General features: G+C 47.9%; 2 protein-coding genes across 9 annotated transcripts in view; both read left to right on the top strand.

The window, feature by feature from the left end:
• The first annotated feature begins 43 nt into the window (after positions 1–43).
• Positions 44–6,357, top strand: LOC311580769 (uncharacterized protein). Its single transcript, XM_084752456.1, has 2 exons — positions 44–2,536; positions 6,257–6,357. The coding sequence occupies exon 1, from the start codon at positions 2,235–2,237 to the stop codon at positions 2,436–2,438; it is 204 nt and encodes a 67-aa protein (XP_084608582.1). The 5' UTR covers positions 44–2,234; the 3' UTR covers positions 2,439–2,536; positions 6,257–6,357.
• The window catches only part of PCNT (pericentrin), a 99,808-nt gene continuing 89,322 nt past the window's right edge, over positions 6,356–16,841 (top strand). For all 8 annotated transcript variants that reach the window (XM_084752425.1, XM_084752421.1, XM_084752424.1 and 5 more), the window contains exons 1-6: positions 6,356–6,397; positions 7,243–7,498; positions 8,960–9,015; positions 9,199–9,373; positions 9,913–10,049; positions 15,363–15,474. In XM_084752425.1, the coding sequence (XP_084608551.1) occupies positions 7,291–7,498; positions 8,960–9,015; positions 9,199–9,373; positions 9,913–10,049; positions 15,363–15,474 (688 nt within the window). In that variant the 5' untranslated portion in view covers positions 6,356–6,397; positions 7,243–7,290. The remainder of the gene's footprint in view (positions 6,398–7,242; positions 7,499–8,959; positions 9,016–9,198; positions 9,374–9,912; positions 10,050–15,362; positions 15,475–16,841) is intronic.

Here is a 16,841-nt window from a genome sequence, read left to right as displayed (position 1 = left end):
GCGGCGCAGGAAGGTGGAGGCTGGGAGAGCCAAGGTAGACTGTAGCGTCCTTCTCTCCGCTTTGCTGTGGAGAGAAATCCTAAGGAGGCTCTGGTGCTCATACTGCCGCTTGACCAAAAAAAAAACCAAAAAACAAAAAACGGAGGTTGGCGGAGCAGCGGGAGCTGCCGTAGCCTTTTCCTTTCCCGCCCCTTCTGCGGAATTCACTTCCTAGGCGCCGCCATCTTGAATCCACCGCCCTCTGTCTCACCCCGCCCTGCTGCACTCTCAGCCAATCAGCGTCTGTTACGCACGATGCCTTGTGGGCGGGCCGAGCGATGTGGGCGGTCACCTGGTCACCTAGCATTCCTGGTTGTTGTGCTTCCGGTGCTCAGGCACTTACCCGGGGCTGAACTCTCCAAGGCTTAAAAAAAAAAAAAAAAAAAAAAAAAAAGCAGCTTTCAGACTTTGGTTTCCCAGGGAACTAAGAGTTTCTGCCCCCGAGTGGTGTTCTGACGTTGTGTTTGACTGTTCGCTCTCTGACTGTACCCTGGAGCTACAATACTTCTGAGGGTCCTATTCTCAACTCCCTCTGCTCCAGATTTCGATTTTGTTTGATACTGTACCCTGGGAAGGTTTGCGGCTGTTAACATAGTTGTTTGAAAGGTGATGGGGACCCAGAGGAAGAGAAGGTGCGAATATTTTGGAAGTGGATCCCTGGCCACCGACCACGGCTGTGGAACCAGAGGATGGTTCCCCACTCCGTATTGTCAGTCCAGACCTAGGTATAACTACCACCGAACTGGGTTGATTTCGTGGTTCGCTTAGTAGCAGCAACCCTTCATTAGTTATCCCCTAGCCCCCGACCCGCGCCCCCCCCAAAATCATACAGAACACGTACACAGTGGAAATGAGAGCATAACAGTATCAGAGAACAGGTGACAGCCAGAAACCATTGTGGTCTTTTTCTCCTCTGATAGGCGGTAGGTGTGAAGAGAGATGCAGAAATCCCGTTTTCCCCTCTTTTCATAAGCCAGAGAGACTCATGTAGACATCGCGAAACGAGGGCTTGTGAGGTTAGCGTTTCAACTTGGGGCACTGGTGTGTCTGCACTTGGCTGGTTTGTGAGCACCAGTAAGTATACTTAAGGCAGATGGAGGCTGAAGAAAGGAACCAAGAGGCTACCCATTGGATGTCAGTGTGCTGCAGAAAGGGTGCTGGATAACAGACAGTTGTATTTGATGGACACAGGCGACAGCTGAGAACAGAGTTGGTCCTGCAGGCTGCGCCCCTCACGTTTCCTGTCCCACAGATAAATGGCCTTGCTGATTTTTCTCTGCCAATGAGTTTGTGTGTTTCGGTTTTCATCCACAGGGGCACATTTGCTTTGTATTGCCATGGTTGTGATGGGAGGGACTAGGTGCTCCCAGGTGAAAAGCTGGTGCTCCAGCCCTTTTTTTTTTTTTTGAAAGGGGCCTAAGTGGGAGATTGGTGCGTGAATGCGGTAAAAAAAAAAGTTGTATTTGAGGGACTGAGAGAAGCTGGGCCGTGCCTCTGACTGGCAGGCAGCATTCTGTGATGGTCCCTAGTGCTTTGCTGAGCTGTGTCATAAGAAGTAGAACACATCGGATTTCATAAAGGAAGATGCTGGGGTGACCTGGCTTAATTAAGTTTCTGCTATTTCTGTACCTTGCCTCAGAATCTATGGCTAGGAAGTTTGGCTGGGTGATATATTTCTTCCATTAGGGAAGAATGGGGCCAAGAAGGGAAGGAGCTAGCTTCATATAATAGTTTTAAGGCTTGACTATGTCTTCATCATGCTCTCAGTGTGTTAAATAGATGCATTTTGTTTGTTTGTTTGTTTGTTTTGTTTTTTGTTTTTTTGAGGCAGGGTTTCTCAGTGTTAGCCTTGGCTGTCCTGGACTCGCTTTGTAGACCAAGCTGGCCTTCAACTCAAAGCGATCCGCCTGCCTCTGCCTCCCTGAGTGCTGGGATTAAAGGCGTGCACCACCACGCCTGGCAAACAGATGCATTTTTAATTTGCTGTAAAGTACCAAGGCTTGGAACAGCTATTCTTTCAACTAGCCACATTGGTTTCTTTTGTCTGCTTCTAGGTCTTAATTCATGGTCATTAGTAGACTCCGTGTGACTTTGAGCTTCATGCCAAGGACATAGATATCCATGAAGACAGTGTTTGGTGGGAAAACGGTCGCTTGGCCTTGCGTGGCTGAGTGGTCAGAGCTAGCCCGAACCCCATGCTCCCCACAAGCTTGTGGACTCTGTGGTTTTGCTGCTTGTTCCTCGTTTACCTCTGCGTCTACTACCTCTCTAAATTTTTCCGCAGCTTGCTAACTTCCGACAGAGAAAAACAAAAGGTGACTGTCCGAATCCGAAGAAAAAGACGGCGAAGAGGAAGGGTTCGACTGTCCATGCGTCTGTCCAGGAGGAGAGTTCGGTAGCCACTCAAAACAGTGAGCTCCCTCAAGGAGGGGCCGGTTTCGAAAGCAAGTCGTGCAGCAACAGCCTGGAGGGGGCCAGCGGGGCGTCTGCAGCTCAGGTAGGTTTACTCAACATTGTGTTAACATGTTGCCTAGTTAGTACTGGGACTTTGTCTTGAACTCACAGCAATCCACCTGCCTCTGTCTCTCTGGAGTGCTGGGATTACAGGTGTGCGCCACCACGCCTGGCTGAGGCCTTGACATCTTGAGAGCCCTTGCTCTGTGCAGCTCAGGCTGGTAAACTCAAACTTCCCTTAACCAGAAAAAAATTTATTTATTATTACTATTTTTTTAAAGATTTATTTATTATGTATACAGTGTTCTGCCTGCATGTAACACCTGCACACCAGAAGAGGGCACCAGATCTCATTATAGATGGTTGTGAGCCACCGTGTGGTTGCTGGGAATTGAACTCAGGACCTTTGAAAGAGCAGCCAGTGCTCTTAAACTCTGAGCCATCTCTCCAGACCCAGAAAAGAATTTAAAAGGAAAAATTTCACGGAAAATAATGATATGTCTTGACTACCTTATCTGAGAAAAAAATGTGATTGTTGTCAGTATATCAGATGTGTGACATATCTACACATTCATGATTTTGTTTCTTTTGAAAAATTCAAGACCTTGTTTTGTATGCTTGTGCTCTGGCAAACTGAGGCTCTCTATGGGTGCATGCCTGTGTTGGGGTCACCTTCCCGGCACCCTGTGTTCTGTGACCTGGCTTGGCTGTTAGCTGCCACTCACTGTAATTTCCCCCCAGCTTCTCCCAGTGGTAGAGAAGGAAGGAGCTGTGCTGGCTGACCGCGGCCTACAGCCTACAGGGCTGTGGTGTGTGTCTCCTCCTCAGGCTTTCTCAGGAGAAGCTCGTGATGTATAGCTGACATTTTCTAGTTTTAAAATGTTTGAATCAGGACTGGAGAGATGGCTCAGTGGTTTGGAGTACTTGCTGCTTTTGTAGAGGACACAGGATCTCAGCAACCACATGGTGGCTCTCAACCCTCTTTAGCTCCAGTGCCAGGGGACATGGCACCTTTTTCTAACCTCTACAAGCACCAGACACATATGTGCATGGTGTGCATATATACATGCAGGGGAAAGTGCTTGCATACATAAAATAAACATAATTACATCTAAAAAAAAAAAAAGCTTTAAATAGAGGAACTTTTTTTTTTAAGCCAGCTGTAATGATATATGCCTTTAACCCCAGCACTCAGGAGATAGAGACAGGTGGATCTCTCTGAGTTTCAGGCCAGCCTGATCTACATGTTGAGTTCCAGGATAGCCAATACTCAAGCACAGGATATTCAGTAACAAGTTTATGGCAAGCCTGAGATCCATAATAAAGACTCTGTCTCAAGCAAAGCCAACAACAACAACAACAACAACAACAACAACAACAACAAATTGTGCTGGTGGCACCGGGACACACGCCGAAGTAGCGCTGTGAGCCAGCTAATGAGCCTTTCTGCCCTCTGTTTTACTAATACCCTTTTCCATTTAAACCTGAATGCTATGCTCTTGGCTTTTGGCTCTCTGGTCTCCTCCCTCTGTGGTAATCTTTTAGTCTTCCTGAGACACTCCCTAGGAGTGTTAGCAAGTTGATTTGTAGACCGCCTATGAAATGACAGTTTGGATCTGTTCTCATGATGAATTGCAGCCAGTGTCTCTGACAAGAGCATTGCTGGCAGTGTGTATCCTTTGCCAGGAATGTGAGCACCACCTGCTTCTACACCCATCTGCTGCCCTTTAAAAAGAAACTGTATATGATCATTTTGTGTGTCATGGGTGTTTTTGCCTTAAGGTCTGTGCACCACCTGTGTGCAGTGTCCTTTGGAGACTAAAATAGGGCATCTCATTTGCAGACCTGGAGTTACATACACTTGTGGGCCACCAATGAGTACTGGGGCTCAAACCTGAGGTGCAAGGAAGCAGTGCTCTTGGCTGGGTGTTGGCGGCCCAAGCCTTTAGTCCCACACTGAGGAGGCAGAGGCAGGTGGCTCTCTGAGTTCCAGGACATCTAGGTGACCCCAAATCATAAATTCATTTTGTTGATACTTCATAACTGTAATTTTGCTACTGTTATGGATTGTAATGTAAATGTCTGACGTGTAAGATATCTGATATATGACCCCATGACAGGTCATTTGAGGGGTCGCGGCCCACATGTTGAGAACACCTGGTCTACAGAGTGAGTTCCAGGATAAGCAAGGGCTACACAGCAAAATCCTGTGTAAATTAAAACAAAAACAAAAATGGAGAAGGGGAGTAGGGAAGCCTGTGTGCCATGGCTCAGAGTGTGAAGGTCAAAGGGCAACTTTTCAGGGGTCACTTGTCTTCCACCCTCTTTGTGAGCCAGGGTCTCGGATGTGGGGAGAGGGAGAGAGAGCTCTCTCAATCTCTGAATCTACTTTGTTTCTCCTTTGAGCATGACTACTATCAAACTGTGACCTGCTTATTAGGGTCCTTGCGTTTACATACCCTCTGAAAAGTCTCCAGAATTCCAAATGTCATACAATCACAGAAACTATCTGTAGCTGCTAGACCCACACCCCTGCATGAACACGAGGCAAATCATTGTCAGCTGCTGTGAAGCAGCCCCATACTCTCACACCTGGGATTAAACACACACCTTTTTTTTTTTTTTGGTGTTTCAAGACAGGGTTTCTCTGTGTAGCCTTGGCTGTCCTGGACTTTGTAGACCAGGCTGGCCCTCGAACTCACAATGATCTGCCTGCCTCTGCCTCCTGAGTGCTGGGATTAAAGGTGTGCGCCACCAGCACCTGGCTATTTCTGTTTTGTTGTTGTTGTTTGTTTGTTTGTTTCATTTTGTTTTCCAAGACAGGGTTTCTGTGTAGCCCTGGCTGTCCTGGACTCTATTTTGTAGACCAGGCTGGCCTCAAACTTACAGAGATCCTCCTGCCTCTACCTTCTAAGTGCTGGGATTAAAGGCATGTGCCACTCTGCCTGGCTATTTCTGTGTTTTTAAAAGAACCCAAAATTCCAGAATTCTCACTGTAGGGTGTTGCTATTATCCACGCTGGTTTTGAACTTGTGATAGACGGTAGGCCTTGAGTTTATGACTCCCCTGCCTCAGCCTCTAGAGTGCTAGGATTACAGCTGTGCCCCTATGCTTTACTTTCTTTGTAGTTTAAAGACTGAGTCTAGCTCTCCAGCCTCTCCTGCTCAAACTCTGCGGCCCAGGGTGGCCTTAAACTCAACGTCATTCTGTCTTTCCCTAGAATTGAGTCTTGTATGTAGCATGTCTCCACAGTTTGCCTGTATTGTAGTGTGTGTTGATATTTTCCTCTGTAGCTCTGTTATATTTTATGGTAAAGAAATGTTTTCCACATCAACATATTCAACCAAATGTAGATTGTCCTATGTGGGGAAAGTTGGCATTTGTATTGAACGTGTACGCATTTGTACACATTTTTTTCTTTTCCAAACAATAGGACAAAACTGTTTACATAGCATTGATAGTTAGGTGTCACTAGTAACCTGGAAAGACACTTGGAGATGACTTTGGAGGATACAGGCAAGTCACACAAAAGGACTATGTTGTTTTGAGCATCCCTGAAGATACGGAGATGAGTGTCTGCTACTTTGTTGATGTATCCATCCATCTCAGGCTGTTTGCACAGCTTGTCTGCCATGGATAATGTGCTGTGACTGTTTATGTCGCATTGTTTTCTTCAGGACATAGTTTTTCAGTTCTCTGGTGTATTGATCATGTCTTAGATACTGTGAATTCTTCTGGTACATCCTTTGCTTTCCTTCTCTAGGAACGACAAGCCTGTGAACTGGATGAGACTGGCCTGCAGGCACAGCAGCAGCCACAGCAGCTGCAGCCACAAGCACAGCCACAGCCACAGCCACAGCCACAGCCACAGCCACAGCCACAGCCACAGCCACAGCCACCCCAGGTGATCTGCACAGCCTTGCTATGGCTTTCAGCTTTCTGTGCTCTGCCATTCTTACCAGGACACAGTGGGTCCTCATTGCTGGGGTGGTTGCAGGTGGGAGAGACTCATTCCACAGCCGGCGGGCAGGGGCTATGGGTTGCTCTCTCTCTCTCTTTTTTAAATTTATTTAATTTATTTTTATTTTTATTTTTTTATTTTTTGGTTTTTGGTTTTTTCAGACAGGGTTTCTCTATGTAGCCTTGGCTATCCTGGACTCGCTTTGTAGACCAGGCTGGCCTCGAACTCACAGTGATCCGCCTGCCTCTGCCTCCCGAGTGCTGGGATTAAAGGCATGCACCACCACGCCTGGCTCTCTTTTTATTTTTATTTATTTATTTTTTTAAAGATTTATTTATTTATTATGTAGACAGTGTTCTACCTGCATGTACACTCACAGGCCAGAAGGGGGCACCAGATCACATTAAAGATGGTTATGAGCCACCATGTGGTTGCTGGGAATTGAACTCAGGACCTTTGGAAGAGCAGCCAGTGCTCTTAGCCTCTGAGCCGTCTCTCCAGCCCCTGCTTGCTCTCTCTTCTTTTGTTATTTCCACATTCTCTTTGTGAGCGCATTCTCCAAGCAAAGGGAGGGTCATCATGTGTGGACACATGAGGCTGGGAGCCTGGCATGGCTATCGCGTGTGAAAGATGCACGCATGTCCTTGCTGTCAATCATGGGTTTTTGGCGTGGAGACACATGCCAGCAGGGAGATAGATGGCTCCTTTCTCTGCCTTGTTCTTTTGCAATCTTTGCTTGGTCTTTCCGACCCACGTCTCATCAGGGCCTGCCTCCTCTCTGCCTGCAGACAGCCCACAGCCTTGAGCTAGAAGCGCTGCGCCTGAGCCTGAGCAACATGCATACGGCGCAGCTAGAGCTGACGCAGGCCAACCTGCAGAAGGAGAAGGAGACAGCACTGACGGAGCTGCGCGAAATGCTCAATGGCCGGCGGGCGCAGGAGCTGGCGCTGCTGCAGAGCAGGCAGCAGTGCGAACTGGAGCTGATGCGGGAGCAGCACGCCCGGGAGAAGGAAGCAGTGGTCCTCCGCTGTGGTCAAGAAACAGGTACCCAGCAAGTGGAGGACATGGACCACGCGTTCCCACTTCCTTGGTGTTCCTGGCTGGAGCCTAGCCTTTAACATCTGAGCCAGCTTCCCAGACCTCCTGTTACCATACACATATAGACACACACACGCACACGCGCGCGCACACACACCCCAGTCTGCTGATTTTCCAAGTCACTTTTACTTAAGTACCTGCTCCTGTTTTTTTGCTTTTTGTTTTGTCCCTTGGGAGCCATTTGAGCCACTCAGTTGTCTCTCTGTGTTGACAAGTCGTTGATAATTTTCAAACCCAGGCTCCCTGTGAGCATAAGGAAATGTGCATTTCTGGCTGAGCAGTGCTTAGGGACGGCATGGCTGTTCATCATGGGTGTGATTGTGTTACAGGTCTGCATCCTGGGTCAAATGCACTCTTAGTCTGCTACCTCCTGCGCAGAGGCCAGCCTGTGGTAGACTTTCTGCTTTTACTTAGTCAATTGTATTTTGTGTGTATGGGTGTTCTGTGTACGTGTAGCCTGGAATCAGGAAGGGCGTTGTTTCTCCAGAACTCCAGTTGGAGATGTTTCTGAGCTACCATGTGGGTCCTGGGAATTGAACCCAGGTCCTCTAGAAGAGCAACCAGGGGTCTTGAGCCTCTCTTAAGCCATCTCTTCATCCTTGTGTGTGTGTGTGTTTGTTTGCTTTAAAATAAGTAACAGCTTTATGAGAAGTAAGTCCCTGTCAAATAGTCGCTGTGTTCCAATACACATTTTTGTTTTCTTCTCCTTTTCAGCGTAAGGTCTGTCTTTTCAGCCCTTTATTCTCTCCATTCCTGTTGCAGAGGCTCCTCTCCTCTGTGGCCCACTGGTCAGGCCTGCCATTCCTAGGAGAGAACGGCAAAGCACTCCTGGTGTCCTGGGATGCGGTAGCCTGCTCTCTGGGGATGGATCCTAGCCCTCTGGTCACCCTTAGACTTGTCCTGCCCCATGCCTCCTGCCATCACTTGCCTTCCTCAGTCCCCCGCTTCCCTGGACTTCACATCTGGCCTTTCCTGGGAGCTTCATCGACTCCGAGGCCCTGCTGACACTCTTCTCCCTGCTTAAGCTATTGGTCATAGGGCAGTGTTTCATGTCTTAGTGTCCAGTACCTTACCGTGACCCTGGCACAGTGGGCACACCAACTAAAGAACCCTAGATCTTTATCTGAAGGCTCAAATGTGATGGAGGTGTTGGTGATGGGGCCCCAGCAGCTGATCTTCAGCTGTTCTCGTAGGAGAACCTGAGTGACTGCAATCTCAAGATTCTATTACAATGTGAATACAGCTTTTACCTAAAGCATCATCCGGGTGTCTTGTCACCCAGTGTGCAATGGCGCCTCTCCACTCGTGGATAGTGGGTAACAGAGCCCCATGTCTCCTGTGTGTGATGAGATCATTGAGATGTTTGAGACTCTGTGGTCTAAACAGCTTGTTGTCTTTTTCTTGCAGCTGAGCTGAAGGAGAAGTTACGTTTAGAAATGGAGAAAAACGTCCAGATGATAGAGGTGTGTAATTGGATTGGAAATGCCGTTCTTTCTGTGTATGCACTGTCTTACTTTCACAGTCACCTTGATGCAGATAAAATTTGTCCAAGGAAATTGGAATGTGCTGATAGGAAGTGAATTCTTTGTTGACTGTGTTTTTCAGAGATTGGGTTGTACCACAATGTCCTTTTTCTTTTACATTAGACTCTGAAGCAAGATTGGGAATCTGAAAGAGACCTGTGTTTGGAAAACCTCCGCAAGGAATTGTCTGCAAAGCACCAGTCGGAAATGGAGGCTTTGCAAAACCAGTTTCAGAAAGAATTATTGGAGCAGAAGGCTGAGTTGGAGAAGATCTTCCAAGCCAAACAGGAGGCTGAAGGTGAGCCCCTGGTTAAAGTGAGCGCCGCGCCTGGAGAGGCTGAGCGGCCGGGTACAGCCGGGCTTGCCTTTCCCTCCTTTGCTTTCCAGCGCAAGCCGCTGAGGACCCATAAGTCTTGAGTACCCAGGAGGCATTGCGGCTGTTGCCCAACTGCCCAGCTTTGGTTTCATGGATCCTTCTTACATATTCAATTCCTAAGCTGTTGCGAGGCAGCAGTCTGCTCTCCAGATGCTATGTAACATAGGGACTCTTGGGAGTTGAGGTGATAGCTTTCTTGTCCCTGTCTGTGTCTCTCTTCCCTCCATGGGAAGAACAGGCCGGTTCCTGAGGTGATGTCCACACAGAGCCTGCTCAGCTTTGCCTCTGTTTGTGCCGTTGGCCTATCCTCCCCCTGTCCTGGGTGCCCAGGATGGAACCGTGGTGGGCGCAGTAGTCTGCATGTGAGCTGTGGGTGTGATCTGAAACGCCGATCGGCACTGCCATCGAGGGAGGAAGCATCGTCTTGTCATAAGCTAGGTAACCTCTGTGCTGCTTTCTAGCTTCCCTGAAGAGCCTGGAGACCCAGCACCAGGCAGCAGTCACGAAGTTGCAAGAGGACCTGCAGGCGCAGCACTGCCAGTATTTACAAGACTTAGAGTTCAAGTTCAGAGAGAAGGAAAAAGAAAAAGAGCTGGAGGTAGGCAAAGATGTAACTTGTTTTTAGTTGCTTGATTGCATGTGGGGAGGAGAATGTGTGTGCGGACATGGGTACCTGTGGCTAGTCACGGGTACCCAGAGGTGGTGTCAGGTGTCGTCCTCTACTGGACGCCATCTTTTTGAGACAGGGTTGGCCGGGCTGGCTGGTAAGCCGTTAGCGTCACTGCAGCACTGGTGTCAATCACAGTAGCCGTTAGAATCACTGCAGCACTGGTGTCAGTCACAGTAGCCGTTAGCATCACTGTAGCACTGGTGTCAGTCACAGTAGCCGTTAGCGTCACTGTAGCACTGGTGTCAGTCACAGTAGCCGTTAGAATCTCTGCAGCACTGGTGTCAGTCACAGTAGCCGTTAGAATCACTGCAGCACTGGTGTCAGTCACAGTAGCCGTTAGCGTCACTGTAGCACTGGTGTCAGTCACAGTAGCCGTTAGCGTCACTGTAGCACTGGTGTCAGTCACAGTAGCCGTTAGCGTCACTGCAGCACTGGTGTCAGTCACAGTAGCTGTTAGAATCACTGCAGCACTGGTGTCAGTCACAGTAGCCGTTAGCGTCACTGCAGCACTGGTGTCAGTCACAGTAGCCGTTAGCGTCACTGCAGCACTGGTGTCAGTCACAGTAGCCGTTAGCGTCACTGCAGCACTGGTGTCAGTCACAGTAGCCGTTAGCGTCACTGCAGCACTGGTGTCAGTCACAGTTGTCACGTTACACCCAGCCTTTTCCATGGCCACCACAGATCTGAGCTCATTACTACAGCACTGGTGTTAATCACACTCGTCACATTACACCTTTTCCATGGCCGTCACGGACCTGAGCTCAGGTTCTCACGCTTGAGCAGCAGACCCTCTGTGTACCACACCGCGTTCCTGCCCCTAGTTATGTAGTTTATTAGAGAAGTTCTAGCGGAGTTTGGAGTTGGCCGTTTCATACTGTTTTTTTGTTTTTGGGGTTTTTTTTTTTTGCTTTTTCTTTTCTTTCTTTCTTTCTTTTTTTTTTTTAGAATTTTATTTATTTATTACATATACATGCCAGAAAAAGGCCCCAGATCTCATCATAGATGGTTGTGAGCCACTGTGTGTTTGCTGGGAATTGAACTCAGGACCTCTGGAAGAACAGACAGTGCTCTTAACCTCTGAGCCATCGCTCCAGCCTCATTTTTTTGTTTTGTTCAAGACAAGGTTTTTCTGGGTAGCCTTGGCTGTCTTGGAACTCATTCTGTAGACCAGGCTGGCTTCGAACTCATGTATCTGTCATTTCACAACAGACTTTCTGGCCTTTCTGGCTCTTACAGTCTTTCTGCCCCCTCTTCTGCAACGTTCCCTGAGCCTGTGGTGTAGGAGTTGGGTTGTAGATGTGTTGCTAGTTCTGGGTACCCCAAAATTTGCCATCTGTATTTTATTATTATTATTTTTTAAAGATTTATTTATTTACTATGTATACAATGTCCTGCCTACATATGTGCCTGCCTGCCAGGACACCAGATCTCCTTCTAGATGGTTATGAGACACCATGTGATTGCTGGGAATTGAACTCAGGACCTTTGGAAGAGCAGCCAGTGCCCTTAACCTCTGAGCTATTTCTCTAGCCCCTATTTTATTATTTTAAATATTTATTTATTTTTTATTATGTATACAGTGTTCTGGCTGCACGTACACATCCAGGCCAGAAGAGGGCATCAGATCACATTATAGGTGGTTGTGAGCCACCATGTGGTTGCTGGGAATTGAACTCTAGTCCTCTGGAAGAGCAGCCAGTGCTCTTAACCTCTGAGCCATCTCTCCAGCTCTACCATCTGTATTTTAACTAATTGTGGTTTTCTGTGATAGGATCTGCTGCAAGGAGAAGCTTTTTTCTTTTTTTTTGTTTTTCGAGACAGCCTTGGCTGTCCTAGACACAGTTTGTAGACCAGGCTGGCCTCGAATTCACAGTGATCTGCCTCTGCCTCCCTGAGTGCTAGGATCACAGGCGTGCACCACTGTGCCCAGCTGAGAAGCTTTTTTTGAGACAGGGTTTCTCTTGTAGTCCTGGCTGTTCTGGACTCACTTTGTAGACCAGGCTGTCCTTGAACTTACACAGATACACCTGCCTCTGTCTCCCGAGTGCTGGGGTTACAGGTGTGCGCCACTATTGCCCGGCTTCTTTTTTTTTTTAAAGGACTTTTTATTGATTCTTTGTGAATTTTACATCATGAAACCTAATCTCACCCATCTCCCTGTCCCTTCGTACCTGCCTTCCACCCTTGCAACTCTCTCCCCCAGATCCACCCCCCCCATCTCATTGTGGAAGCTGTAGTGTTTCACAGTGTGTCACACAGTATACTTGTTATGCTCAAATTTTGGGAGACTCCCCGAACAGACCACCCAAGAGCTGAGTCTAAATGCAATGGCAAGGACGTCTTTACTGCAGGTTTGAACCCGGGCCACCCCTCCCATGCGCTGGCACAGCAGATGCAGGGAACTGGCCTCAAGTCTCAATTGAAAGGGGTTTTTATAGGTTTTAGAAAAAGAAATGGTTTTTACAGTATATGATTGGATGACGTTTGGGCAGAAAAGCTGCAGGCAGGGAGTTACTAGCCTTGGTGTTTTTTGGTTGGGTAATAGGTGTAGGGGCGAGTTGGCCTATAGAAAAGATTGGGTGGAGCAGTCATGGGGCATTGGGAACTTTGGCCTGGCTTCTCCTAACTGGTTGTTGCTGTGTGCCAGACACCTGCTGGTCAGCTTGACAGCAGAGAGTATATTTGGACTTTCCCAAGGGGAGCTGATTGTGTTGCTAGGGAATATTTTTGTTTAGACTAGTTTGTGTTTTTTTTCTGGAATCTGGGTTCAGCCCTTGGCTAGGTTTAACACAAAATGGGAGTTTCTCTTTTTAAAAGAGTTTGCCTGGTCCTTCCATCCCCTTTTGTTCACACATCTTTGCTTGCAAATGTTGATGGCAAGGTGTCTCGTTCCGCTCTGAGGCCTCCGGCTTCTGCTGCACCATCAATGCTGGATCCTCCCCAGGACTCCTCTTGGACATCCTGCTGTTGCCCTGTGCCGTGCAGATCCTGTGGCTTTGGATCTGCAGGACCAGCCCCTTCTTCCTTCATAGATGGGACAGATGCTGGGCTGGGCCACCTCGAAGCCTCGGCTCTGGGCCTGGGTGGAAGGAGACGCGGTCCTGAATGTGGAGAGAGCTTCACTTACTGTGGACAATGAACTTAGCGTATTTAGAAAGCAGGATACAGAGGAATGTTAATTCAGAACATGGCTGTTCTGGCAACAGATCACATCCAAAGACCTTCTAGGTCTGTGTGATTGATCTGGCTGGAATAGAGTCATGCCCTTAATCCAGGAGTCAGAGGCAAACGGATCTGAGTTTAAGGCCAGCCTGGGTCAGAGCAAGTATTAGGTAAAGAAAAGCCGAGGTCCAGGCGTGGTGGTACATGCCTTTAATCCCAAACACAGGTAAAGTTAGTTTGTAGAAGGAAGCACCCATGTTTGAAAGTGATGTCTAATTGAGTGGCAGAAAAGGCGACAAATCAGAGATTTGACAGACTAGGATATGCCCAGCTCTCAGGAGAAGAGAGAGGAAAGGGAAGCTGCTTAAGAGGCAGTTTTACAGAGAGGAGGCAGGATTTTGTTGTTGTTGTTGTTCTTTGTTTTGTTTTTGCTTTTTGTTTGTTTGCTTCTTTTTTCGAGACAGGGTTTCTCTGTGTAGCCTTGGCTGTCCTGGACTCACTTTGTAGACCAGGCTGTCCTCGAACTCACAGTGATCCACCTGCCTCTGCCTCCTGAGTCCTGGGATTAAAGGCGTGCACCACCTCGCCTGGCTCAGGAGAATAAATTTTACATTAGGAATTATGCTAATCTAAGACGGACATGGTGGTGCACGCCTTTAATCCCAGCACTCGGGAGGCAGAGGCGGGTGGATCGCTGTGAGTTCGAGGACAGCCTGGTCTACAAAGTGAGTCCAGGACAGCCAAGGCTACACAGAGAGACCCTGTCTCGAAAAACCAAAAAAAAAAAAAAAAAAAAAAAAAAAAAGGAATTATGCTAATCTAGTAAAGTTGTAGTAGTAGATGTTCTTCTAAAATCCACGACCTCACTAGCTCCAGGTACCTGACTAGGTTTCTGGTACCAAGCATGTTTTCCCTCCTTAGGGAGCTGTTGGTTGCTGCCAAGCTATGAGTGCCACTGCTGTGCCTGTAGGAGTCCCTGGCTGGTCTTTGCTGTGGGTCGTAGATAGGTACCACAGCAGGGTAACTGCTGATTGCCTCCCCGCTTGCCAGCTTGTGTGCCATCTAGAACTGTGAAAGCTAGTTCTCAGGAAGGAGGCTCTCAAGTCAGAGCCAGCCGGAGTCTCCTGAGTCCTGGGCCCCACGTACATGGTGTCAGGCCGTGGTCTCAGTCAGGGGCTTTTCTTCTTCTTTCTTCCATTGGTGTGTGGTCAAGTCCTCATGCCGATGACGGTGCTAGAAGTGGCCACCCAGGCTCCTGCTGGGTTCTGGAAGCCTCTGTGGGAACCAGAGGTGCCTGTCAGCCTGAACCAGGCCTTCACTTTGGCCTGGCGATATCTTCTTTGTTCCCAACACCTGAAGAGTCATTCCACAAGTGGTGCTCTGTCAGTGTGTCAACTCTTGGCAATATGATGTACCAGTGTTTAGTATTAAAAGGTTAGAGGGAGCCTGCTTCATTAATGTGGAATGTGAGCCGCCTTGTTTTGTGAATGCTATATATTGTGGCTCATGCTGTTTTCTGAGGCTCCTCCAAATTAGCCTGGAGTGGAACCCATTATATGAGTTCCCACGTGGCCCTGTCCTGTTGTAAGTGGGTACCTGTGGCTTCACAGTGGGCACACATGGGAACACGGTATAGAAACATACAGCCATAGTTCGGGTTAATAGGCAAGGAAGCGCGGTGTTCCCAGGGCATGGCCCAGGTAGGAGCTCCACTATGAACAACTTACTTTGTTTTTTATTATTTTAATTCTTATCTTTGAAGCAGTGTTGCTGCCTTGGTCAGGCTGGCCCCAAAGTGCTGAGCGTAAGTGATAGTTCTGCCTCGGCCTCTTTACTAGCTGGGGTGACAGTGTGTGCAGTGCTGCTGTTTTTCGAGTCCCCTTGGCCTCATTCGGTGGAGGTTGTTCATGCCACTTTGTTTTCGTTGTTGCTTTTGCTGCCTTTTGAGCTGCAGGTTCTGGATCCCAGCTCTCACCCTGTATGTGTTGCATGCTTCAGAGGAAGGAACAATAGTACAGAGGCACGCATGTGCCGGCGGCTCATCTTTGGTTCTCATGTCAACGTTTTTCTTTTTCACAGCTAGAGACCCTGCAGGCGTCGTATGAAGACCTAAAGGCTCAGTCCCAAGAAGAAATCAGAAGCCTGTGGTCCCAGCTTGAGTCTACGAAAACCGGCAGAGCGGAACTGAACGGTGAGGAATTCTGTGGGATGTTTGGATGCTTTAAAGCTGTGCAGACATGCATTTATTTGTTTGTTTGTTTTTCCTTCGAGACAGGGTTTCTCTGTGTAGCCTTGGCTGTCCTGGACTCACTTTGTAGACCAGGCTGGCCTCAAACTCACAGAGATCCACCTGCCTCTGCCTCCCGAGTGCTGGGATTAAAGGTGTGTGCCACATGCCCGGCTGTTTATTTTTGAGATGGTATATTAAAACATCAGGTCTTGCATATTCTTTTTCGGGGGGAGGGGGAGTTGCTTGTTTTGGTTTTTTTTGTATTTTTTTCTGAGACAGGGTTTCTCTGTGCAGCCTTGGCTGTCTTGAACTCACTTTGTAGACTTGGCTGGCCTTAAACTCACAGAGATCCGCCTGCCTCTTCCTCCCAAGTGCTGGGACTACTGTGCTCGCTTACACATTCTTAGCAAGGGCTTTAACACTGATTAAATCCTAGCCTTGAACCTGTGACTTTTGGTCATTGAACCATAGAAGGAGAGAGACTGACTTATGAACTCTGACTTATGAACGTGCTGTACATCTTGAAGATGATAGGAGATTTATATACAAATGGAGATTTCGACACTGGAGAGCATATTCTGTTCTCACAGAGGACCCATGTTTGGCTCCCAGCACCTTCATAGCAGTTGACAACTGTGTGTCAGTGCAGTTCTGGGGAATGGAATCTGGTGTCCTCTTCTGGCCTTCATGGGCACTGCATGCACATACATATATACAGGCAAACACAAAAATAAATCCTCACAAAAGGAAAGGAAATTTATATCTAAAGAAAGCTTTTTAGGGGACTGGAGAGATGGTTCAGTGGCACTGCCTGTTCTTTGAAAGGACCTGGGTTCAATTCCCAGCACCCACATGGCAGCTCACAACTGTCTGTAACTCCAAAATCTGGCACCCTCACACTAACACACGTAAATTAAAATTAAATAAAAATATTTAAAAAAAAAAAAAGAAAGAAAGCTTTTTAGGCCAAGTGTGGTGGTGCACGCCTTTAATCCCAGCACTTGGGAGGCAGAGGCAGGCGGATCGCTGTAAGTTCGATGCCATCCTGGTCTACAAAGGGAGTACAGGACAATCAAGGCTTAACATAGCGAAACCCTGTCTAAAAAAATAAAAAATAAATAAAAAAAGAAAAGAAAAGAAAGAAAAAAAAGAAAGAAAGCGTTTTTTGGGGGGGGAGGGGGGAGGTCCCCTCATATCAGCTGAGTGGTTATCACATGACTGGGCCCCTGAGGAACAGATTTGTCTGGTGTAAAGTGTCCTTCCCGTGTCATCTTTACCTGGCAGTGTTACTGGGTGATACAGCAGAGTGAGCCTTAGCAGTCGTCGGG

Source organism: Acomys minous (genome assembly GCF_964271855.1).
Source record: "Acomys minous genome assembly, chromosome: 13".
In the NCBI taxonomy this organism is placed as follows: Eukaryota; Metazoa; Chordata; class Mammalia; order Rodentia; family Muridae; genus Acomys; species Acomys minous.
The sequence above is the reverse complement of the archived record's forward strand: the minus strand, read 5'-3'. Positions and strand labels throughout refer to the sequence as shown.